This window comes from Crinia signifera, chromosome 8, assembly GCF_055691185.1.
Source record: "Crinia signifera chromosome 8, ASM5569118v1, whole genome shotgun sequence".
NCBI classification, from domain to species: Eukaryota; Metazoa; Chordata; class Amphibia; order Anura; family Myobatrachidae; genus Crinia; species Crinia signifera.
The window spans coordinates 155599470-155624356 of record NC_139224.1 but is presented as its reverse complement, the minus strand read 5'-3'; the positions used below and the strand labels follow the sequence as shown (position 1 = coordinate 155624356).

The window sequence follows — 24887 nt, the reverse complement described above, 5'->3', positions numbered from 1 at the left end:
GTAATTTGACTGTTGACCTAGATACTGTAGACCCTTTGAGCCACACCCATTACCAGCATGTCATTGGTTCCCCAGTCCTGTGCCCACAACATATGCTGATCCCTGACAGAAGTGGGGTAGGTCTTCTCTAGGTGACCGCTTTACCATAGAGATGTTTTATGTCTTCATACAGAAAAACCAGGACTGTCGCACCACAACAGCTACTGAGACAATAATGCAAGATACCAGAAACATTCCGGAACCTTTATTAGTTACATCACTAACAAATAACTGAAGAATACTCATAACTTTACAGTTACATAGAAATATTACGCTGATTGGTACAAATGACTATGAAGGATACATATTTGCCCTGTCAGGAATAGAACAACAGATAACATTGGACATGACACACAACTACTGTAACACTGAATACACAACTTGCAGTGCCCACACAATTATACACCAATTCCCTGCACCTGACTCACTGTCTGTATATACATATAAACATCTGTATCCACTGCATCATACTATGTAATGCAATACCAAATAGGGTTTTGGCAGGTTTCCACGGCGCTACTTCTCAAACAAATAGGATTCCACAATATGGTGTACCCAAAAAATGAAAAGAATTTGCAATAGTGTAATATTGTTAGGTTTACACTATTGCAAATTCTTTTCATTTTTTGGGTACACCATATTGTGTAATCCTATTTGTTTGAGAAGTAGCGCCGTGGAAACCTGCCAAAACCCTATTTGGTATTGTATGTCTATTTGTTGAATTGGTGATTCAATTTTTTTGGAGGTGGTTACTGTGGCTGCTAATCAGCGCATGATCTTTGTAGTTTGGATCCTTTTTCTCATACTATGTAATGCGACCAATCAGATTCCTCTCCCTGACTGCCCCAGGCTATCCACACATATCTGTACAGAATCCCTTTCCCATACACCTAATACAGCATGAAGGGGCTCAGTGAAGGTGGCAATGTAGGTGTGTAAGTGTCTGATCAGGTCACACACAGAATAAAAGGACAGCTGTCCTGCCTCATAATCCACATACACCCTCACTATAGCATAGGGAATACTGCTAGGTAATGGGATCATCTCCCTGTCATGTATCACTGAATACTTATCATCAGTCCTATCCAAGCACCAAGACTTGTTATTACGTCCAATTTGTGCCTGATCCCCTCTCCTGTCTATACTGGGATAACACATCCCCACACGCCAGCTCTTTGACTTACTGACATCCACATCCCAGAAATCTCGCCCTGAGGAGAATCCCCTGGTGCTTAACACCTGAGGACATACCTGGAATCTCTCTGGTGTCTCTGGCTTTTTCTGTTTTATTGAAGACCTGGCTGCAGTTTTCATGTCACCTGATATAATTATATTCTTTCCAGCTGTGTTTACATCCAGTGATATGTCTTCTGGTGTCTGCACATAGAAGCATACATTTATTCCTGTTATTATATCAGATAATGTTTGTAATTTCCCTGAGAGGAGACCCACATCCAGATCTCCCACTTTATGGTCATGCTCATCATAACTTTCAGCCTCCTCTATATCCCCCTTCTCAATGCCCTCCTTGTTGTTCTCCTCTGTGCCTCCCTCCACCACCTTCTCCTCCTCGCTCTCTTCACTATCCTGTTTTTGGCCAGTAGTCATTGGATCAGTCATGGAACATGGCTCCTCTGTATCATACAAGTCACCTGTGTCTGGTTCCTGTAAGACAGTCATTGGGTCAGACATGTTACACAGCTCCTCAATCTGACACATCTTCCTGGCAATCTCATCCTTCTTCATTTCCAGCTGCTGAATCAGATCGGAGACTGTGAGTGAAACACTCACTTCCTGCCTAGAGATCTCATTCAGCACTCTCTTCTCTAGGTCCTCCAGCTGTCTCCTGATGTCTCTAAACAGAGCAGTGATTGTCTCTGTTGAACCAGCTGCTTTTTTCTGAACTTCACACCTGCGTTTCTGCAGACTCTGGATACTTTTCTCAGTCTCGTCTCTATTTGTGGTCAGTTTCTGCAGAACATTTCTCAGTTTCTCCTTCTTCTTCTCAGAGGCCTCACCCAGCATCTCCACCACGTGCCCCCGATGCTCTCCGGCCAAACTGCAGGACACACAGATACAGACATTGTCCTCAGTGCAGAAATACTTCAAGATCTCTTTATGCAGGGAACATGTTCTTTTCTCCAAGGAAGTGGTGGGATCGACCAAGACATGTTCTGCTGACTTGTTGTGTGTCCTCCAATGTATATCACAGAGAGAAGCTTCACACTTCAGACAAGTTTTAAGAACAGGTACTTGAGAGTGGACACAATAAGTGCAGAACATCCCAGTTCCCTCCTCTGGAATAGAGCGTACACGTTCTGCTATATTGCAGAGCTTTCTGTTTATCTCTAGTGCAGGACGATTCAGATACTCTGCTCTGCATTCTGGACAGGTAAATACTGTAGTCCCCTCCTGTGTATCCAGCACACGATCAATACAGGCCCGGCAGAAGTTGTGTCCACATCTCAGGGTGACAGGATCTGTATAAATGTTCAGGCAGATGGAACAGTCCAGCTCCCGTCTCAGATCAGCAGACGCCATAGCTGGTAGCAGAAGAGAGAAATGAAAGTGAAAGTTTCTGACTCAGTGGGCTGGACTCATATTCTCCACACAGGGTGGGGCTGAGCTTATATTTCAGCTAATACTCATAGGTACAAGTATAATGGACACAGCAAATACACAAAGGAACAACATGCTAAAATATATTTGTTTGTTGGGAGGCTTGCCACCTAGCAACAGCTGGTGGGTTAGGTGTAAGCCTCCCAACAGAAAGCAGGAGCAAATGCAGGATTTTTGTGAGGGGGTTTCTGCCCACACACTAAACAAAAAATGCATTATTGTAATTCTGAAATTATATCACAGCACGTTGCCTAGTTTATATATACACACACACAGCAGTACGGATGGTGTAATGGTTAGCATTACTGCCTCATACCCTCCAACATTTGGACTGCAAAAATCGGTACACACACACAGAAAGGGGGCATGGCCGAATAATGTCAAGTTAAATTACTGTGTGTGCCATTGCCCACTCACTGTGTGCCGCTCACTGCTCCCCTCTCACTGTGTCCCGCCGCAGGTGCTCCACAGTCCATCTGCTCCATGGCACCTTGTATACTCTGCAGAGTATGCGCCCGCGGAGGAGTGCGGGAGGTCCTCCTGCTCCATGGCGCCTCAGCAGAGCATGTGCCGATGGAGGAGTGCGGGAGGGTACGTGCCGGAGCCGCGTGGCGTCAGCGTGACGCACGCTGGCCGGGGCCCTCAAAGCACCACTGGGAATGGGTTCTACTGGGTGCTACTGTTTACTACCCGCGGCCAGGGCCGGCTGAAAATCGGTACACTTTGTTTTTTGCCGGTACAGACTGTTAAAAACCGGTACTGTACAGGAAAAATCGGTACAGTTGGAGGGTATGCTGCCTCGCAGCACTGAGGTCATGGGTTTAATTCCCACCATGGCCCTATCTGTGCGGAGTTATTCTCCCTATGCTTGCATGGGTTACCTCAGACAATCCAAAAATATACTGGTAGGCCAATTGGCTCCCAACAAATTAACCCTTGAATGTCTGCATGTGCATGTACACGTGGTAGGGAATATAGATTGTAAGCTCCACTGGGGCAGGGACTGATGTGAAAGTTCAAATATCTGTAAAGCGCTGTGGAATATGTGTGCGCTATGTAAGAAACTGGTAATAAATAAATAATACACCGAAAACAACTCAGATGACAGCCAGTGTGGTGACATCAAGAGAATTCTGTATAATAGATGTAAATTGGCGACACTCACATGCTCCAAATGATGGGGTGTTCCCGGTATGCAGTGGTTAGTGCCTACCAAACGTTGTCCATGAAAGGACAACTGATGTTTGGCAACGGGGACAAGGACCTTCAATGTGGGGATTGATGGCTGGCCCATCTAGTCCTATCCCACAGGAGGCTGTAGGGTTTAGTTTCACGGCGGCAGCGTCTCAGTCACAGCAGCGTCTGTGTCCCCTTGCGGGGCTCGCTGCACTCGCCTGCGCTACGGGCTCGGTACGCTCGCCACGCTATCTAAAATCTACTCCATGCCAACGTGAATAGTGGGGGTATGAACCAATTCACGTTGGCATGGACTTTATTTTAGATAGTTTTCCGAGCGCCGAACCCGGAAGTAGCGGGCGGACATGCTGCTGCTGTGAAACTAAACAAGAACCGGCTGTAGTATCGTGGGTCGACAGGGTTTAGATTGACCATGGTATGTTCGACCACCCTTAGTCGTCCCAGCTTAGTTAGACGTGTAAAGATAGTTGACCCGGTGTCCGGATAGCCCCACAGAAGAGCTGCTGCAACACAAATACCTCACGGTAATACACAAGTTAATGTTAATCTCACAGACCTTTCCACACCTATTGATGAAGAGGGAAGGTCCATCATTAGGTCAAGATTTGTTAAAGCTTCTACAAGCATGGTCATAAGAGAGACGTCCTACTATGAGGTATATTCAAGATGGTACTTGGTGGTGTCGCATTCCCATGGAAATGCGCCCGTGACGTGCGTGCCGGGGGCGGGCAGCTGATGTCAGCAGATGTCCCCTGCCTGCCCTCTTCCCATACAGGGACGCCACATATGTAAGACACCAGAGAAGTGTGTTAGGTCTGCGAGCAGTTGAGAAATGATTTCACCCCCACACCCAAGGCTGCGGATGGATGTTTATGCTAAATGCAGGCGGCGTTTAAATGACTTGTTGCAATGTTGTCTAGTATACTAGGTAGGCCTACCTCTGTCGAGTGATAATTCTGTGGCGATACTTTGTGCCCCGGTTACTGTATATCTGTTAGTAAGTTTATAGTCCATGTATACAATGCAGACAAATCTTTGATTGCCAAAAATTGGAAATGTTTGGTGGCTCCTTCACTGAATGTCCTGCATGCTCGTATCATTTGTGGCTTCCATGGATTACATGATTACATCTCCTGACTGCAAAATAACGCCGTGAACACTTCTCACAACATATGGTTCTCAATCCCCCACCCCTCCCCCCGGCCTGTTAGTGTTTCCTTATTTTTTACTTTTTTATTTTTATTATTTTTCAATATATGAGACCAGGCGGCCCTGTGGTTTTTGTGTCACCAAGGGACCTTTAGCTGGGTTTTTGTCTGTTTGTCTTTAAAAAAGTTTTTATTACTTATGTTCTCTGTACCAGGCGTCTACTGTTTTTGTAAATGCTGTATCTTTATAGTATTGTGGGCCTGATTCAGTACCGCTTAGCAAGCAGCTTAACCCAACCCGTCGCCCGTCCGAATGCCCAAACTGACCCCCCCCTGTCACTGAATCCCCGCGGTAACATGCGTGGGATGTATGCGATCACATCCCCTCTCATGCAGCCAAAGGGGAGAGAAATCATTCGATGGTCACCGATCATCGAATGATTTCTCTCTCCATCAGAAATAAGTCAGTCTAAACTGACTTTTATTTACGACGGAGTCCGATGAAGATGGGGCGGGCGCTGACATAATGTGACGTCAACTGCCTGCCCCCAGCAGGCAATGGTCTGCCTGCATCCCCAGGGGAACAACTAGCATTTTTTAATTTCCAAAAAATGTATTAATACAAAATGTAATGCAATAATATAACAATAATAATAATAATAGTCAGTGGCGTAGATTGCGCAAGGCAGCCCCCGCCACTGCTTGGGGGAGCGGGGGCTGCGTGGGCCCCTGCTCCCGCCCGGGGCACTGAGCAAAGCGAGGTGGCTGGTTTGTGTCAGTCAGACTGACATTATGTGCTGCTGGTGACCGTGCGCCGCGCCGCACAGGAGAGTCGGCCGGGGCACGGGCGCAGCCATGACAGTCTGACAGACTCAGTGTCAGACTGTCCAATGGGAGGGTAGGCGGGCGGGCGGCTGTCCAATGAGCAGGCGGGGGTAAGGCAGCAGCAGTGACTGCTGGTTACGCTGCCTCAGTAATGTATCACCTATGCGTGTGACGTCACAGACACGATGGAGAGGCCAGGCAGAGGAGCCGGGAAGATGATCAGGCAGGGAGGGAGCCTCAGGGAGCAGAGCACACAAGGTTTCACTGAGTGTGCGGCTGTGCGCTCCTCCGCCACCCCACCACGCTGTTTACATAAGTACAGTCTGCTGCTAAGAGCACGGGTGGAACGGGTCTGGCTGGGATGCACCTGACTGCCCCCCTGGGAAAAGTGCATAAAATTCCCCCTTTGCAACCAGCATGAAATGCCCTCTGGGCAACCAGCATGAAATGCCCCCTTTGCAACCAGCATGAAATGCCCCTTTGCAACCAGCATACAAACACCCACCCCCCAGTGGCAACCAGCATGTAACTCCTGCAACCAGCATGTAGGTAAGCAGCACTTATCTGGTTTAATGTGTACTGGGCATAACGGTGTGTGCTATAATGTGTACTGGGCATAACGGTGTGTGCTAAAAGGTGTATTGGGTATAGCGGTGTGTGCTATAATGTTTACTGGGTATAGCGGTGTGTGCTATAATGTTTTCTGGGTATAGCAGAGTGTGCTATTGTGTTTACTGGGTATAGCGGTGTGTGCTATAATGTTTACTGGGTATAACGCTGTGTGCTATAATGTGTACTCGACATAAGTGTGCCATAATGTGTACTGGGCATAACGGTGTGTGCTATAATGTGTACTGGGCATTACAGTGTGTGCTGTAATATGTACTGGGCATAACGGCGTGTGCTGTAATGAGTACTGGGCGTAACGTGTATGCTATCATTTGTACTGGGTATAACGGTGTGTGCCATAATGTGTACTGGGCATAACGGTGTGTGCTATAATGTGTACTGGGCATAACGGTGTGTGCCATAATGTGTACTGGGCATAACGGTGTGCGCTGGAATGTGTACTGGGCATAACGGTGTGTGCTGGAATGTGTACTGGGCATAACGGTGTGTGCTGGAATGTGTACTGGGCATAACGGTGTGTACTGTAATGTGTACTGGGCATAATGGTGTGTGCTGTAATGTGTACTGGGCATAACGGTGTGTGCTGTAATGTGTACTGGGCATAACGGTGCGTGCTATAATGTGTACTGGGCATAACGGTGCTTGCTGTAATGTGTACTGGACATAACGATGTGTGCTGGAATGTGAATTGGTACTACTATGTGACCACACCACTTCCCCCCCAAAAAAATGCCCTAAATTTTTAGCGCACGTCTTCGGCACGCACTGTCCCTGTTTTCAGGTTTATATAGTTTCTAGTATATATGTATCTTTATGCAAGTGGGCCAATTGATACTTCCCCCCGACCCACATATGCCATGCTGGGAAGAAGGGGAGAGGAGGCTTTATTCCGTTGGGACCCAGAAAAGGTCAGGTAGGACCCCAATTTTAAGAAGTTAAGAGTCCCCGGGACCCACTTTTTTGGGTGGTTTTCGCAAACACTAATATATATATATATATATATATATATATATATATATATATATATATATATATATATATATATATATATATTGCAATAAAATTTTTGGCAGGGGGGAGCAAAATTTATAGTTACGCCACTGATAATAGTAATAATAATAATACAACTGCACGTGACACATGACCCTCCGTCGCAGGTGGCAGAACAGCTCATTAATCCCTTTGGAGAAGACGATGATGACTTTGAAACCAACAGACTGATTGATAGGAATCTGCAAGTAAGAACATTAATGAATCGCAAAAATGTGACAGGAAATCAGGAGGGGTAAATTTACTAAGGTGAGAGTTTTTAGAAGTGAGATGTTGCCCCTAGCAACCAATCAGATTCTAGATATTATCCTCTAAAAGGCGCTGGATACATAAGTATCTGATTGGTTGCAATGTCTCTCAATTCTAAAATCTCTCATTTTAGTAAATGTGCCCCAGAGTATAATCTGTGTGTGTGTGTGTGTGTGTGGGGGGGGGGGGGGGGGGGGAAACTATTCATGAAGCCGTAAGTAACCATGAGTAACTGAACCAGGGACGTGCAGTCAGGGGAGGCAGAGCCTCCCCTGTCATAATGATGAAAATAATAAAAAGAAGATATATTTATATATCTTCTTTTATTTTCATCATTTCTCCCTCTCCGGCTGCCTCCCACCCTCTTACACTGCTGCATGTGAGGGTGGGAGGCAGCGGGAGAGGTGCCTCCCGCTGTTAAAATTAAAACTACGGGCAGCGGGGGGCGGGTAGGGGGCAGGGTGCAGCAATTGGCTGTAAAAGCCCATTGAAAATGAATGGGGAAGCGGCATTCATACTGGTGCCGCAATGACAGGGGCACCAGTATGAATGCACGCCCCCAGATGTGATTGGGCCAGCGGATCCAGCGATCCGCTGTCCTATCACACACATGCATAGGCGTGCGCCCCCCCCCCCTCACGCTCGCACGCTGCTAAATTCACCTCCAGCCTGCAGCAGATAAAAGCCGTCACACGGCGTCATCGCGGAAGGGTGCAGGGTGCTGGAGCGCTGGATCCATCGCTGCCCTTTCAGTTTCAGCCCCCACCTCTATCGTGACATCCCCGCGCCCGACAGCCTGCCCGCCCGCTCGGCTCCAGAGTAGTGCTCCTGATCTCATTGCTGTGACTTTCATTCTGATCTGATTCCTGAGTCCTCCTCAGTCACTGTCTGTCTCTCTGTCTGCGTGAGCACCAGGTATGTCTGTCACTGGTGGTCGATGGGCAGGCAGCCAGGGGGGTCTCCCAGACATATATATATATATATGGAAGAAAATAGAAGGAGCGCACCAATGAGTTTAACAGTTTGACTTTTACTAATAAAAGGTAATAAGAGTACATACATCGAGGTAAAGAATAATCAGCATATCCACCGTATCATATTGCGCAAGCCACGTCTGGACAAGGGCAGCAGAGTCAGCAGCACTGGCGAGGTGGTCACAGTGGGTCCCACAGATGGAAGTCAGCCAGGCGGAAGAACGGTATCAAGCGTGTCAAACGAAAAGATCAAAACCGGACGGAACAGCTGATGGAGCAGTAGACTCGTCGGGAAACCACGCCCCAACGCGTTTCGTCACTACGGACTTCGTCAGGAGGCGTGGTTGTAGGTAAGTATGACAGGGTTTAAATAAGGTGCTGATTGTCTATCAGTTTGATATAACAAGTATCAGGTGAAGAACAATTATACATAGACATGTTTAATTAACAGATTCAGACCAGTGAGAAAAAATCAAATCACCGGCTGAAGTTACAACAATAATGACAGAACAAGTTTCATTGCAGTATCTAAAAAACTATCTAAAAAAGACAGATATTATAATACATATAGAGGTTCTAAAAAACCTAATGTAGCAATTCATTAATGATAAAAGAATTTTATTTAACGGTAAAGAAGAGAAGGAACAAATAAAAATATATATATATATATATATATATGTACATAATAGGTATATACAATACAAATTTAAAAATAGATCAAACTGCATATACATAATATATATGTCAGAATGTGCCTACGGAATAATATAATCCTAGACACTATATATATGACATGAATATAAGGAGATAAAAAAGGGGGGAGAGAGGAAAATATAAAAATCGGAGAAAGAAGCAAGAAGAGACAATATGTTAGTACATTAATATAGAACTCGTAAAGACATTTATAACATTATAAGACTATGGTAAAAACATAGTTACTTTATTAAGCAACAAGACAATAATGTTATAGCAGCATTAACAAGTGTAGTCGGCATCATCCTGCAAGACACATGCAGCAGCCGTAACATTAAAGAGAAGGCGAGGGAGTGTTACCTCAAGCTACAACGCCTCTCAATGTCACAACTGCGCTAGTATCCTAGTGCAGGAACGGAGTGATGTCGACACCTTCGTTAAGACCACTAGGAGAGAGTGTGTTTAAAGTGTATATCCAGTAGGTTTCTCTCCTACTTAACTTTCCGAGTATATCTCCTCCTCTCTCATCCATAGTAATATGTTCTAAGGCTTTAAATGTAAAAGAATTTAGATCTGATGAGCAACAAGTAGAAAAATGTCTAGGGACACTGAGCCAAAATTTTGTTTTTTATACTCCTAGTACAGCGGTTCTCAAACTGTGGGTCCTGACCCCATAGGGGGTCCCGACCACCTCAGCATGGGGTCACGACTCCATGTTAATGACCATCAGATTAATGTGTCTGTGGAGGGGGGGTCAGGGGATAACTCATTAAGTAAACACCCTCTGCTTCCCTCTTCCATCCACCTTTCCCACTTTTACACAACCTCATTACCCACTGCCTCCCTATTACAATAGCGGTCACTTCACTTCACTGACCACACTTGTGCGGCCATTCTGTGGTAACTTGCTGGGGTCCTGTAATAATTTTTATTGTCTGACGGGGTCCCCGAGCAAAATAGTTTGAGAACCCCTGTCCTAGTATGCTCCAAAATCCGCAGTTTTAAAACTCGTTTAGTCTTGCCGACATAACTCATCCCACATTTACACGTCAACATATATATGACGTGAGTCGTGAGACAGGTCATCCGACTCTTAATACTCCACGATTTTGTATGGTCTGCATTCCAAAACAGTGGCTGGCTTCAAATTACGAATGTTTTTTTCCCTTGCAACAAATGCAAAGTGTGCAAATATGCCGACCGAGAAAGGACACTGTTTTGGAATGCAGACCATACAAAATCGTGGAGTATTAAGAGTCGGATGACCTGTCTCACGACTCACGTCATATATATGTTGACGTGTAAATGTGGGATGAGTTATGTCGGCAAGACTAAACGAGTTTTAAAACTGCGGATTTTGGAGCATACTAGGAGTATAAAAAACAAAATTTTGGCTCACAGTGTCCCTAGACATTTTTCTACTTGTTGCTCATCAGATCTAAATTCTTTTACATTTAAAGCCTTAGAACATATTACTATGGATGAGAGAGGAGGAGATATACTCGGAAAGTTAAGTAGGAGAGAAACCTACTGGATATACACTTTAAACACACTCTCTCCTAGTGGTCTTAACGAAGGTGTCGACATCACTCCGTTCCTGCACTAGGATACTAGCGCAGTTGTGACATTGGCCCTTATTCTGATCAGTGCGGCCGGAGCCGCATATGCGGCTCCGACCGCACCAGACGAATCCCCGCCTTCCATACGGATCGCCACGGCCGTCCGTACGCGGCCATGTGGCGATCCGCATGATTGTGGACGGGGATACGCCTCCTCCATGGTGGGAGCAGCCCCTGCGTTCGATGGTCGCCGAACATCGAATGCAGGGCCGCACGCTCCACCAGGTCCCGCAACACAAGACCACACGGACACTTGTCCGTGTGAAATCTTGTATGGGGGCGGGCAGCTGACATCCGGCGATGTCAGATGCCCGCCCTGTACCCACGCGTCATAGCCTCATTAGCATGCGTACGCCCCGCGTTTGCATGGGAACGCCCATGAAACGCGGGGCGTATGCATATGCAAATGAGGCTTCGTAGCCCCTCACGCCCCTATCCACCCCCTTTGCGGCGGACAAAATACGTGTACGGCGATTTCGGCTGCACATGCGCAGAGTGGCCTCTGCACATGCGCAGACCGAAAACATCGGCGGAACGGCCGCATGCGGCCGTTACCGCTTCAACCAGAATAAGGGCCATTGAGAGGCGTTGTAGCTTGAGGTAACACTCCCTCGCCTTCTCTTTAATGTTACGGCTGCTGCATGTGTCTTGCAGGATGATGCCGACTACACTTGTTAATGCTGATATAACATTATTGTCTTGTTGCTTAATAAAGTAACTATGTTTTTACCATAGTCTTATAATGTTATAAATGTCTTTACGAGTTCTATATTAATGTACTAACATATTGTCTCTTCTTGCTTCTTTCTCCGATTTTTATATTTTCCTCTCTCCCCCCTTTTTTATCTCCTTATATTCATGTCATATATATAGTGTCTAGGATTATATTATTCCGTAGGCACATTCTGACATATATATTATGTATATGCAGTTTGATCTATTTTTAAATTTGTATTGTATATACCTATTATGTACATATATATATATATATATATATTTTTATTTGTTCCTTCTCTTCTTTACCGTTAAATACAATTCTTTTATCATTAATGAATTGCTACATTAGGTTTTTTAGAACCTCTATATGTATTATAATATCTGTCTTTTTTAGATAGTTTTTTAGATACTGCAATGAAACTTGTTCTGTCATAATTGTTGTAACTTCAGCCGGTGATTTGATTTTTTCTCACTGGTCTGAATCTGTTAATTAAACATGTCTATGTATAATTGTTCTTCACCTGATACTTGTTATATCAAACTGATAGACAATCAGCACCTTATTTAAACCCTGTCATACTTACCTACAACCACGCCTCCTGACGAAGTCCGTAGTGACGAAACGCGTTGGGGCGTGGTTTCCCGACGAGTCTACTGCTCCATCAGCTGTTCCGTCCGGTTTTGATCTTTTCGTTTGACACGCTTGATACCGTTCTTCCGCCTGGCTGACTTCCATCTGTGGGACCCACTGTGACCACCTCGCCAGTGCTGCTGACTCTGCTGCCCTTGTCCAGACGTGGCTTGCGCAATATGATACGGTGGATATGCTGATTATTCTTTACCTCGATGTATGTACTCTTATTACCTTTTATTAGTAAAAGTTAAACTGTTAAACTCATTGGTGCGCTCCTTCTATTTTCTTCCATGTCCTTTACCCTGTGAGGTACAAGCTAACCTCCATTGAAGTCGAGCTGCACCTATCACCTTTCCGTGGACGGAACCCATTTGAAAATATTTTGGGACTTTGCGCAGATTGGTATATTGTCTGTATATTGTCTGTATATATATATATATATAGTGGGGTTACGGCCTGGCACTCTCCGGTCCCCTTGACAGCTGCCCCGGTGCCCTCTCTAGGTATGGGTAGTGGAGTAAGAAACAGGCGGCACTCGGAGGTCTTTTCAAATACGTGTATTCAAGCAGAAAGGCTTAACGTTCCGGAGCAAAGCTCCTTTGTCAAAAGCGTGCGGTGAAACAGTGAGGTAAGTAAACATCTTACCTTATGTAGGGTGCCCTCCATTCCGTCCACCGTCCTGGTCCCCGCCCGCCGCCGGCGCCGTTGTCTATGGACCGGATGTCGAAGCTGCGTCGCCTCCGGAAGTGACGTGGGGAACTGGTCAGAGCCCTGCGTGGAACGCAAGCCCTCGCTCACCATGGTTACCGTTCCTCCAATACTGTCTGACGCGCGTCACGGCTGGGTTGGGGACCTGAAGAAGGGGATAGAAGATTGCAGGGGCTTAGTTACAGTGCACACAATATAAATGTGAAATAAAACATGGGTTAAGTATATCAAATTACATGGCAGTTGCAATGGTGTGCACATTCCTTATGTGATGTAGACAAAAACGTGATGTGAAAAAAACTTATAACGTAAAAACCATGATGTGACAGGCAAAACATAGTGTGTAATGGCATAAAAGGAATGGCTATGTGTAAGTGTAGGTTATAGTGTCCTGGGATATAGCCCAGGTTATAAAATGGTGATTTGGTTTAAAATGAGCTGTACTTAAGTGATGCAAGAATGGCATGTGTGACTCTTTATTGGGTCACAGCTGGCTATCACGCTCACTAGCCCATGTAATGTTTTATGTGATTAATAGTAAGGGCTAGGGTGAACACTCGCTTAGGTTCCTTGTATTTATATTTGTTAAGGAGAGTGTTGGTTTAAGCCTGATTCTCACTGCTGCTTGGCGGACATCATATGAAAGACTATATGTGTCACTAATGTCTCAATAGACGTTAGTGCGGTTCCCTAGTGGTCCCACTTCTTCTTAGGGGATCTGCAACAGATAAGGGTCTTCATGAGCCCCAAGTTCTTGAATCATACAGGTGTCGGTGGTCCATGGTGAGTCTTGGCCTGGAATTGACCTCTTGGTGGTGTCATGCTAATAAAGTCCCCAGTGGTAGCCTCTCATTGAGGCCTTTCGGTTTGGACGCATTCAGTTTGTAAATCCACTTGGTTTCAAGCCGGACAAGTTTACCACCTCGATCTCCTCCTCTTATGGACTCCGGGACGTGATCGATGGCCATGTGTTTAAGGTCGCTGAGTTTATGCTTGGCCAGAGCGAAGTGTAAGGACAACGAGCAGCCGGTGGCCAGACACTTCGCTCTGGCCAAGCATAAACTCAGCGACCTTAAACACATGGCCATCGATCACGTCCCGGAGTCCATAAGAGGAGGAGATCGAGGTGGTAAACTTGTCCGGCTTGAAACCAAGTGGATTTACAAACTGAATGCGTCCAAACCGAAAGACTGTAGAAGCCAGCTTGTCTGGCTGAAAACAGCATAAACTCACCTGGCTATTGGCAGGAATCCTTAGCTCACACACTGGATCTGGGCCCGGGGGTTCGGCTTATCTTGATTGACGGGTTGGCTGATTTGAATGACGGTTCAGGATAGGCTGGTGGAGGTCAGAGGTGGAGATTGATGGGGTGATGTTCTTGCTTCCAGAAGATTCTGCCTCTTGCTTCAGGAAACGTTGGACTGTTGAGTACAGACAATTATTAGCCTGTATAGAGATCTAATATTTCTTTATATTATCTCTACCTATCTCTTTTCTCTCTCACCCTATTTATCTATACTCTTACTGCTAAACTATCATCACCACTTTAACATCTTTTCAAAACCTAGCCAAAAACTGATTTCTTGTTTGCTATGTCAGCCAGGCCTAAGCGCACTGCGGGGGCTCCCGCTAGATATGCTGCGCTAGGCGAAGCTGTGGAGTCTATCAGGGCCAGAGCTAGGCCTCCCTGCAAAGGCGATGAGCGAGGGCTATCCCCCTCCCCTCGCCGGAGGGCTGCCGGAGTGCAGGCGGGACCGCCCGCTCCGGCGGTTAGCAGGGGTCTGCCCGGCAGGTCAGGGCGTCGTGGCGGTGCTTCCGGAGGCTCAGGAATCCCTCCGGCAACCCGCTCACGTCAGTCGCGCACAAGGGGGCGAGCGGCTAGCGCGTCTGAGCCGGCGCCCGTCCCCGCTGTGTCAAACCGCGTTAATCGGCGGAGCTCAGGCGCTAGGCCTGTAGCATCCGCCGCAGCAGCAAGGAGGGATGCGGGTGCAAGGAGTCACTCCGGACCCGTATCCGCACTACAAGTAGAAAAAATAAGGAGGTCACGGCGCGACGGTCGGGGGACCGGAGCGCGCAATAAAAACAAAAAGGGGGGTGCAGTGCCTATGAGCACTGAGAGTGTAATGGCCGCCAGGGGAAGAAGTGGCCGCAGGGGTGACGCCACAGACGCTGCAGAGGGTGTTGCAGGCACTTCTATGCCTGGAGCGCCCTCTGCTGTAAGAAGGGGAAATGGCAGGAGGTCCCAAGGTAAAGGGAAGAAAAGGAATGAGGGGGCAGCGCCATCTGGTGGTATTAGGTATGATAGCAACCCCAGGGGACAGTTTATTGAGGACATGAGACATAAGCTAACTGAAGCCGAATTTGCAATGCTTAAATCGGCCGTAGCTACATGGCAGGCTAATAGCGAGGATTCGACTGAATCCGGATCCTCAAGCAGTGAATCAGGTGAAGTGCGTTCGCTGAGCAGCGAATCCGGTCCGCAAGAGCAAGGCCCCTTTGCTGGTTCAAACGAAGAAGGTGGGGGTAGTGACAGGGACCAACAAAGTGATTCAGAAATGAATCCGGTAGAGGGGGTTAGAAATTCTAACGCCAGATCTAGACGGGCAGCGAGGAGAAGGTTGGTCGCAGAGAAGGCTAAGGAGATCAATAGGGTCCCACAAGGGGCCAGACGGCAACCGGGTCGCTCATATGCGGACGCGGTTACAGGGAGGAACACAGAGGGTAACACTGTGTCATTAGACGCATCGGCGCTTACATCAATATGCGCAGCAGTGGTGTCGGCAGTGGCTCCTCTGTTAACCACCGGGCCAGGTGGGCAGAGGAACACTGCTCCTTCGGCGACTCTGGAGTCAGTATCTGACCTCATAGCCAAAGCGATAGCTCCGACTATTACTGCGGCGCGAGGGGGAAATGCCATTTCCTCAGCGGAAAGGGTATCGCCGAATGTTCCAACTGTGATGGGGGTTGTTACTGAACCTCTATTGACAGGGCAAGATTCCGCGGAGCAAGCCATGGAAGGACCATCGTCAAGTCGAGGAGGGGGTGAACGTGGAAGAAGGAGGGCAGCATCATCTGATACTGGTGAGTCCACGAATGATCCTGACTGGACAAATGATGATAATGCTGGGTCTAGCAGCAGTGGGTCTGAGGACTCATCTGAAGAGAAGAAAGCTAGGCGAAAAAGATTGGCAAAGTCTCGGAAGAGACGGCGCAGAAATGAGACCTCGGATTCCTCGTTGGCATCGACGTCTTCCGAAGATAAGTCATCTTCGGACGGCGTCGTGAGGAGACGAAGGCGAAAGAGGCGTAGAGAATATAGGTCCCATAGCTCCGGCTCCTCTAATGTATCGGTCGAGTCCGATGCAGTGCAGTGCGCAAACACCGCTGTTAAGCGGGGTTTGCGCCCTAGGGCTAGGGATAGGATCAGAAAAGGGCGCTATGTAGATATCTTTGCTTTAACAAGCAAAGATAGGCGGGCCCTCCTAGCCGCAAGGAAGAAAGGACCCGCTAGCGAGGATGCTTTTCGCACTTATAATACCTGGGTACGAGGCATACTTATTTTTGCGGCTTGTTATTTAGAGACACATCCAGATGAATATGTGAACCTGGTGAGATACCAGTTTCTTATTCATAAACTCTACACCTCTTACGTCGGTCCCGGTTGGCGGGTCTATGACGAAGAATTTAGGAGGAAGCAGCATGGCCGAGAGGTGTTTGATTTTGGTAAGAAAGACGTAGAATTATATGTCGAAGTTACCGAATCAGCTACACCCCTTAGGGCTGCTGAGAATAAGGGGTGGGTAAGACAGTATGGGAGTAGGCCTTACAATAACATTAGTAAGGGAGGTAATACTAAGCCTGGCCATGGTAAGTGCTACTCATTTAATAATGGGCAGTGCAGCCTGGGAAATCGGTGTCGTTTTCGGCACCTTTGTCTCAGATGCGGAGGTCCACACGCAATCAAGGATTGCACAAAACCACCAACTGGTGGGGGAGGTGGGGGTCAGTCCACGGCAAAACAGAGCCGCGGTCCAGCGGCACCTGTCGTTGGATAGAGCCCCAACTCCAATAATATTGGTCAGGATGTTACCATGGCTCGAGCGGTATCCGGACAGAGATGGAGCAAAATTTTTGCAGTCCGGATTTTCTGAAGGTTTCCAATTACCGGTTTCCGCTCCAATTAATACGGGAACCAGGGGAAACTTACGCTCCGCCATGGAATATCCTGACATAATATCCCAAAAAGTTGGAGCCGAGGTAAAACTAGGTCGTATGGCAGGCCCGTTTTCAACACCACCAATTGAGGGACTAATTTTGTCCCCTATTGGGGTGGTTCCCAAGAAGGTTAAGGGGAAGTTCAGGCTGATTCAACATCTTTCTTGTCCTAGAGGGTCGTCTGTCAATGACGCCATCGATGATGATTTGTGCATTGTTAATTATTTTTTATTTGAGGACGCTATAGACATCATTCGAAAAATTGGTCCTGGTGCCCTCATGTGCAAATTGGATGTTGAATCAGCTTTTAGACTATTACCTTTAAATAAGAACGCATTTCAATACATGGGATTTAAATTGAATGGGGGTTTTTACATCGATAAATGTTTGCCCATGGGTTGCTCCATTTCATGTGCTTATTTTGAGCGCTTTAGCACATTTTTGCAGTGGTGCCTACAGGAAGTGACGGGAGCTGACAGCATTACTCATTATTTGGATGACTTTCTGCTAGTGGGTCCTCCAGGTTCTGACCTGTGCTTTAAGTTACTAGAAACAGCGCTTGATTTATTTAGGGATTTCGGGGTTCCCGTGGCAGGGGAAAAAACCGAGGGACCTACTACGAATTTGGTGTACCTTGGAATTGAAATTGATTCCGAGCTAGGTCTGTGTAAACTTCCTATGGATAAGGTACGCCGTCTACATGACGAAATACTTTATGCCATCGCGGCTGCCAAGTTAACACTTAGACAGGCCCAATCTCTATTGGGCTTGTTTAATTTCGCATGTAGAGTTATACCCATGGGCAAAATATTTTGTAGAAAACTTCAGCGAGCGACCGTCGGGATTCGCAAACCCCACCATTTTCTACGTCTATCTTCAGAAACGAAGAGGGATTTGAAAGTGTGGGAAATGTTTCTGGATAATTTTAACGGCATATGCATATGGCAGGCTCCAGCCGTTGCAAATGCGGAGTTGGAATTATATACAGATGCTGCAGGATCTTTCGGATTCGGCGCATTCTATGCGGGACGTTGGTGCGCAGATGCCTGGCCCGAATCTTGGGCACGAGATGGCATGACTAGGAATATGCTATTATTGGAAATATTTCCAATAATGGTCGCCTTAGAGCTCTGGGGCTCAGAATTGGGAAACAGGGAGGTTGTCTTTTGGTGTGATAACCTAGGGGTGGTTCAATCCATTACGCAACTAAAATCAACCTCTCTCCCAGTTTTGCGTATTTTAGCACGGATAGTGATGACGTGCTTGGCGAACAACATTACGTTGCGAGCCAAGCACGTCCCAGGCGTGCTTAACGAAGTAGCGGATGCATTGTCCCGTTTCGAATGGGTAAGATTCTGGCAACTTGTGCCTTTAGCCCAGAAGTATGGTGAACAGTGTCCATCTTTTTTATGGCAGGTGCCTCTGGAGGGGTAGAGGAGCTGGCCCTGCGGTCGTTAGCGCCGGCGACTTTAAGAGCTTATCTGGCCTCATGGGAGCGCTGGAGCGAGTTCATGCTTGAACAGGGTGGCACAGGTAAGAGCTCTAAGCGTCTTACTACTGCCTATGTATGGAGCCTGTACTTGGAGGGTAAGTCCAGAAGTTTTGTTGGACGCTCTCTGGCAGGCATATCATTCTTTTTGCGTCTTGGTGGGAAGAGAGACATCACCAAGTCTTTCATCCTTTCCAGGATGCTAAAGGGATGGGCCAGAATCAGGCCGGTTTTGCCCGACAGGCGACGGCCGATTGATGCCGGCCTGTTGCGTCGAATCTCGAGGTCCCTAAGAGTAATTTGCTCAAACGATTACGAGGTTCGACTTTTCAGGCTGGCCTTTGCCATGGCTTTCCATGGGGCGTTCAGAGTAGGCGAACTGGTGTCCGCAACCAGGGCATCTCCCTCGCCTATGCTGTTCAGCCATGTCGACGTGCACCACGACGGTTTGTGGTGCAAGATACAGCGCTCAAAGACCGATGTAGCAGGCAGGGGGCAGTGGGTCCATTTGGGTCGGAGTGGCGACCGCCGGATCTGTCCGGTGGCGGCGGCTCTGGCTTACGTGGAGTTGCGGCCCCAATTGCCCGGGGCCTGGCTGATGCACATCGACGGGTCCCCCCTTACTAACTTTCAGTTCAGATCGGTTTTCAGGCGCTGTATATTGCATCAGGGTCTTTCTCCAGCTGACTTTGGGACACACTCTTTCCGTATCGGCGCCGCTTCGGCAGCCGCTGCAGCGGGTTGGTCTCAGGTCGACATACGAGCACTCGGAAGATGGCGGTCTGGTGCATTTAAGCGATACATCAGGCCGACATAGTCCAGTGAGCCCATTTGAGGAGTAGCCGCTCGCCCAAACGCGCTTTAGTGTTTGGGGGGCCTTGAGGAATTTTTTGCGTTATCACCAGTCTTAAATTAGGCTCTAGCCAACTGGTGGAAGATTTGTGTTTTTTGCCTCAAGTCAAATCGGGTGACCCCCCCACCCCCCACTCCACAGGAAACAACAAGTAGGGATTATAAATTAATTAAGTGGGTCAAAAAAGCAATTAGTCCTAAATAGATCACCCAAATCACAGTCCTATTAGTTATCAACAATTTAATATAGAACTCCAAAATCACCTTTAAGGGAATTTCCCGGGCCCGTTAAATTTTTCCAGATGTTTGCCTTCATTTCAATCTTTCTAACAGTATCTATCATTTCGAATTACAGGTCAACGCTTGGACACCAATATGATTTGGATGGTGGGGCATTCATTTATTTATTGGTTGTCCTTGTCCCAGGTAACCACGGATACGGAACGTTTCCCTGAGACGCGATTTATCCGTTGGCTGGGGCGTAGAGGTATGAGGTGGTCCGCGTTGAGGGGTCTTTTGGATGAGTCGGTTAGGTCGTTTGGTTACCCACTTTTCGTCATCATTCACTTGGGGGGCAACGACCTCACGCATAATTCCGGTCTCAATATACGATTTGAGATTAGGAATTTATTGCTGGACCTGATCAGAGAATGGAGATTTTGCCGTTTCTTCTGGTCAGAGATTATACCTAGGAGGGTTTGGAGAGATGCACTCAATCCGGGTGCCATCGATTTGGTACGGAGGCGGATCAATTCCGTAGTCGGCAGGGCTATAGTAACGGAGGGCAGAGTGGTCGTCAGGCACGAGGCCATATCCTTTAGAAACGAGACCCTGTACAGGCCGGATGGGGTGCATCTCTCTATAGTCGGCATGGATTTGTTTTTTCAGAATCTGATAGACGCATTGAGAAGTTTAGAGGTTTAGTTGAGGGAGTGTTGTCAGTAGGTTGGTGGCGGGTCAGTTCAAGTTGAACTGATATGGCGGAAAGAACGGTAGTTTAAATTAGAGCTGCATTTACACTTAGCTGGTGGTTGATGTCGAGATGTGGGCATCACCGATCCAGGTGGGCCCACATCTGGACCTTAACGATCATCTACTTCGGATAGGGTAAATTGTTGCGGACATTTGTAGTTTAGGGCAGGTGGCCCAATTTTTTGCTGACTCGGGCAGAGTGGTGAGCTCTGCCTTAGTGATATGCGAGGTCAGGGGCAGAAGCAGAAGGTCAACCCCCTGACCTTAAGGGCAAGTGGCCCCTTTGAAAAGTCTGCTTCGAAATTGTGCCGTTGTCTTGGACGCTGGCAGGTGGCCGGTCCTTGGCAATTAAGGGCAGGAGGCCCTTAGATCCGGAGTTTGTTATTTTTATTACTTTGTTATTTTTCCAGCAATGTTATTTATCTTGCATGCCGTTCTTTGCCCGCCACCTTAGTTAGAGCAGGGACATAAATTTTAGTTAGATTCAAATAGGCCGCCCCTGCTCAAAATAAATAAGCCGTCCCCTTTAAGCCCAATTCAGTTGTACGCGTCTTTATTTCTTAGATAAGTAGTGTGAGTGTGGATGAATGCCTATGTCTGTGTGGAGTTTAAGACCTCAATGAGAGGCTACCACTGGGGACTTTATTAGCATGACACCACCAAGAGGTCAATTCCAGGCCAAGACTCACCATGGACCACCGACACCTGTATGATTCAAGAACTTGGGGCTCATGAAGACCCTTATCTGTTGCAGATCCCATAAGAAGAAGTGGGACCACTAGGGAACCGCACTAACGTCTATTGAGACATTAGTGACACATACAGTATAGTCTTTCATATGATGTCCGCCAAGCAGCAGTGAGAATCAGGCTTAAACCAACACTCTCCTTAACAAATATAAATACAAGGAACCTAAGCGAGTGTTCACCCTAGCCCTTACCATTAATCACATAAAACATTACATGGGCTAGTGAGCGTGATAGCCAGCTGTGACCCAATAAAGAGTCACACATGCCATTCTTGCATCCTTTTTAAACACAGCTGTCACTTAAGTACAGCTCATTTTAAACCAAATCACCATTTTATAACCTGGGCTATATCCCAGGACACTATAACCTACACTTACACATAGCCATTCCTTTTATGCCATTACACACTATGTTTTGCCTGTCACATCATGGTTTTTTCGTTATAAGTTTTTTTCACATCACGTTTTTGTCTACATCACATAAGGAATGTGCACACCATTGCAACTGCCATGTAATTTGATATACTTAACCCATGTTTTATTTCACATTTATATTGTGTGCACTGTAACTAAGCCCCTGCAATCTTCTATCCCCGTCTTCAGGTCCCCAACCCAGCCGTGACGCGCGTCAGACAGTATTGGAGGAACGGTAACCATGGTGAGCGAGGGCTTGCGTTCCACGCAGGGCTCGGACCAGTTCCCCACGTCACTTCCGGAGGCGACGCAGCTTCGACATCCGGTCCATAGACAACGGCGCCGGCGGCAGGCGGGGACCAGGACGGTGGACGGAATGGAGGGCACCCTACATAAGGTAAGATGTTTACTTACCTCACTGTCTCACCGCACGCTTTTGACAAAGGAGCTTTGCTCCGAAACGTTAAGCCTTTCTGCTTGAATACACGTATTTGAAAAGACCTCCGAGTGCCGCCTGTTTCTTACTCCACTAAAATAATAACCTGTATTTGTCATCAGGATATATGTATATGTATATATATATATATATATATATATATATATATATATATATATATATATATTCATTCTATCATCTATCACAAACTTATATATGTATATCTATATATCATAGATAAGTGGGCAGTGATATACACGCCCAGTAGGTGGCGATAGACACGCCCCTCAAATTGTGCACCCTCTAATAAGATGGGCTGCGCACGCCTATGCACACATGCAGGGCAGAGGATGCAGCAGCGCGGGCAGCGGGGACTGAGTCCGGCGCTGCTGGGAGAAAGCCACAGCCGAGAGGACAGGTGAGTCCGCCCGGGAGGGGAGAGGGGGGGAGGGGGGGAAGAGGCCTGTGCTGTGCCATGCCCGACCGCGGCAGTACGGGGGGGGGGGGGAGTAGGCTCCCGCATGTAACCCCTGCTGCCTGTGCCCGACCGCGGCAGTGCAGGGGGGGGGGGGAGTAGGCTCCCGCATGTACCCCCTGCTGCCTGTGCCCGACCGCGGCAGTGCAGGGGGGGGGGGGGGAGTAGGCTCCCGCATGTACCCCCTGCTGCCTGTGCCCGACCGCGGCAGTGCAGGGGGGGGGGGGAGTAGGCTCCCGCATGTACCCCCTGCTGCCTGTGCCCAACCGCGGCAGTGCGGGGACAGGGACGGGGAGGGGGGAAGACTGACGCAAGTACCCCCTGCTGCCGGTGCCCGCGGTGAGGTGAGTGCCTCCCCAGGCAATGTCCTCACCGCACGTCACTGAACTGAACACAGGGCTTTTTACTACTTTGTTCTATTCAGGAAGTGGGTTACCATGGAGACGGTATTGACTTCTCCAGCGCCGGCCCACTCCATATCCCATGCTGCTGCAGCTGGCAGGGTGGGGAGGTAGTCACCTGAGGCGGTGGGTATAAATGTGCAAACTGCACCATTTCAGCCCCATCTCCTGCCCCTGGACCCATGGATAGTTGCATTTCCAATTATGGGGGTGGGGCCTAATGATGTGACCTGTGTCCTGAGAGTGGGCGTAGTGGGACTGTCCATATTACATGTGTTCCTGGAAAGAGTGGACACTGGGACTGTTTGTATTACCAGTCATGAAAATGAGTGGCCATCTAGATAGTCTGTAGCACATGTGTCATTAGAGAGGGGATGTTGAGACCAGGACCCGATTTTAGGGTTCTTAGTTGAGCAGGGGTGAGCTTGTGTATCCAGAACCTATTTTGGGAGGCTGGTAGAGAATTCTGTCCACCAACTGTGACTGTGAATTGCACATAATCAGAATAAATGGCCAAGCAGCATTCTCTACCTGCCTCTCTTCCTGCTGCCAGAGAGTGAGCCAGACAGCTGATTGGTGGATTGCTAGCACTATCTACCAATCAGAGTGCAGAATTCTCTACCAGCCTCTTATCCTGCTGCCAGGCAGTGAGTGGCTGTCAGCATGCTGATTGGTGGATGGATAGCACTATCTACCAATCAGAGTACAGCATTCACTACCAGCCTCTCATCCTGCTGCCAGGCAGTGAGTGGCTATCAGCATGCTGATTGGTGGATGGCTAGATCTATCTACCAATCAGAGTGCAGCATTCTCTACCAGCCTCTCATCCTGCTGCCAGGCAGTGAGAGGCTATCAGCATGATGATTGGTGGATGGCTGGCGCTATCACAGTGCTGACAACCAGTCACTGTATGGAAAACCAGTCACTGTATGGAAACATAGTGAGAGACGGTGCGGGACTGCAGGAGGGGTAATTTATGATGTTTTACGTATTTCCATGAATAAATTTGTAGGGACCCCAGTCCATATCTTTGCCCAAGGTCTACAATACTGTTAAGATGGCCCTGATTGAGACTGTCTGTATTACATGAATCCTGAAAGTGAGGGGACATGGTTACTGTAACAGGAGGTTATTGTGCTGTTGGAATACAAAAAACATATTGTTAATTTTTTTGGAAAGAAATCCACACAAACACAGGGAGAACATAAAAACTTCACACAATTAAGGCCTTGGTGGAAGTGAAACCCAAGACCTCAAGAATGTGAGGCAGTAATGCTAACCATTACACATCCATGCTGAAATTACCTAAACCAGCATTGATTTGTATAAGGTTTTATGTGAATGCAGCAGCACACATTCATGGAGTACAGTACGCAAACCATTATTAAACCTAAGGTGTGCTAAAATATATCTACAGCTAATACTACATGCAATGTTCATTTTTCCTATGGAGGGTAGTTTTGAAACCACTGAACACGGAGCGGGTTAGAGGATGAATGGATGAATGAGGGAATATGAAAGGGAAATTGATGGGAGGAACATCCGGAAAACATGTACTGTTCACAGAGGGCAGGTTTCATCCTCTGCTCTCTTCCAATAGGTCTCTCTCTTATCTGTGGATGACATGTACCAAATCCTACCACCAATGGTAAAAGACAAATACTGGGACGAGCATAGTGCTCTACCTCCCTATACCGTGGCAACAGCATCCGAAACCCTGAAACCATCCTTCATGGGCTCCACCTTCGACATGCGGTATGGACTCTGTGACTCACTCTGTATC

General features: G+C 47.5%; 1 protein-coding gene across 3 annotated transcripts in view; it reads right to left on the bottom strand.

Annotated features, from left to right (window-relative positions):
• Positions 1–694: 694 nt before the first annotated feature.
• Positions 695–24887, bottom strand: part of LOC146026646 (E3 ubiquitin-protein ligase TRIM39-like) — a 65572-nt gene continuing 41379 nt past the window's right edge. For 2 of the 3 annotated variants that reach the window (XM_083157476.1, XM_083157478.1), the window contains 3 exons: positions 14336–14523; positions 13040–13247; positions 695–2582 (listed from right to left, as the gene is read on the bottom strand). In XM_083157476.1, coding sequence (XP_083013602.1) covers positions 862–2580 — 1719 coding nt within the window. In that variant the 5' untranslated portion in view covers positions 2581–2582; positions 13040–13247; positions 14336–14523 and the 3' untranslated portion in view covers positions 695–861. The remainder of the gene's footprint in view (positions 2583–13039; positions 13248–14335; positions 14524–24887) is intronic. The other variant, XM_083157477.1, reaches the window with a different exon arrangement.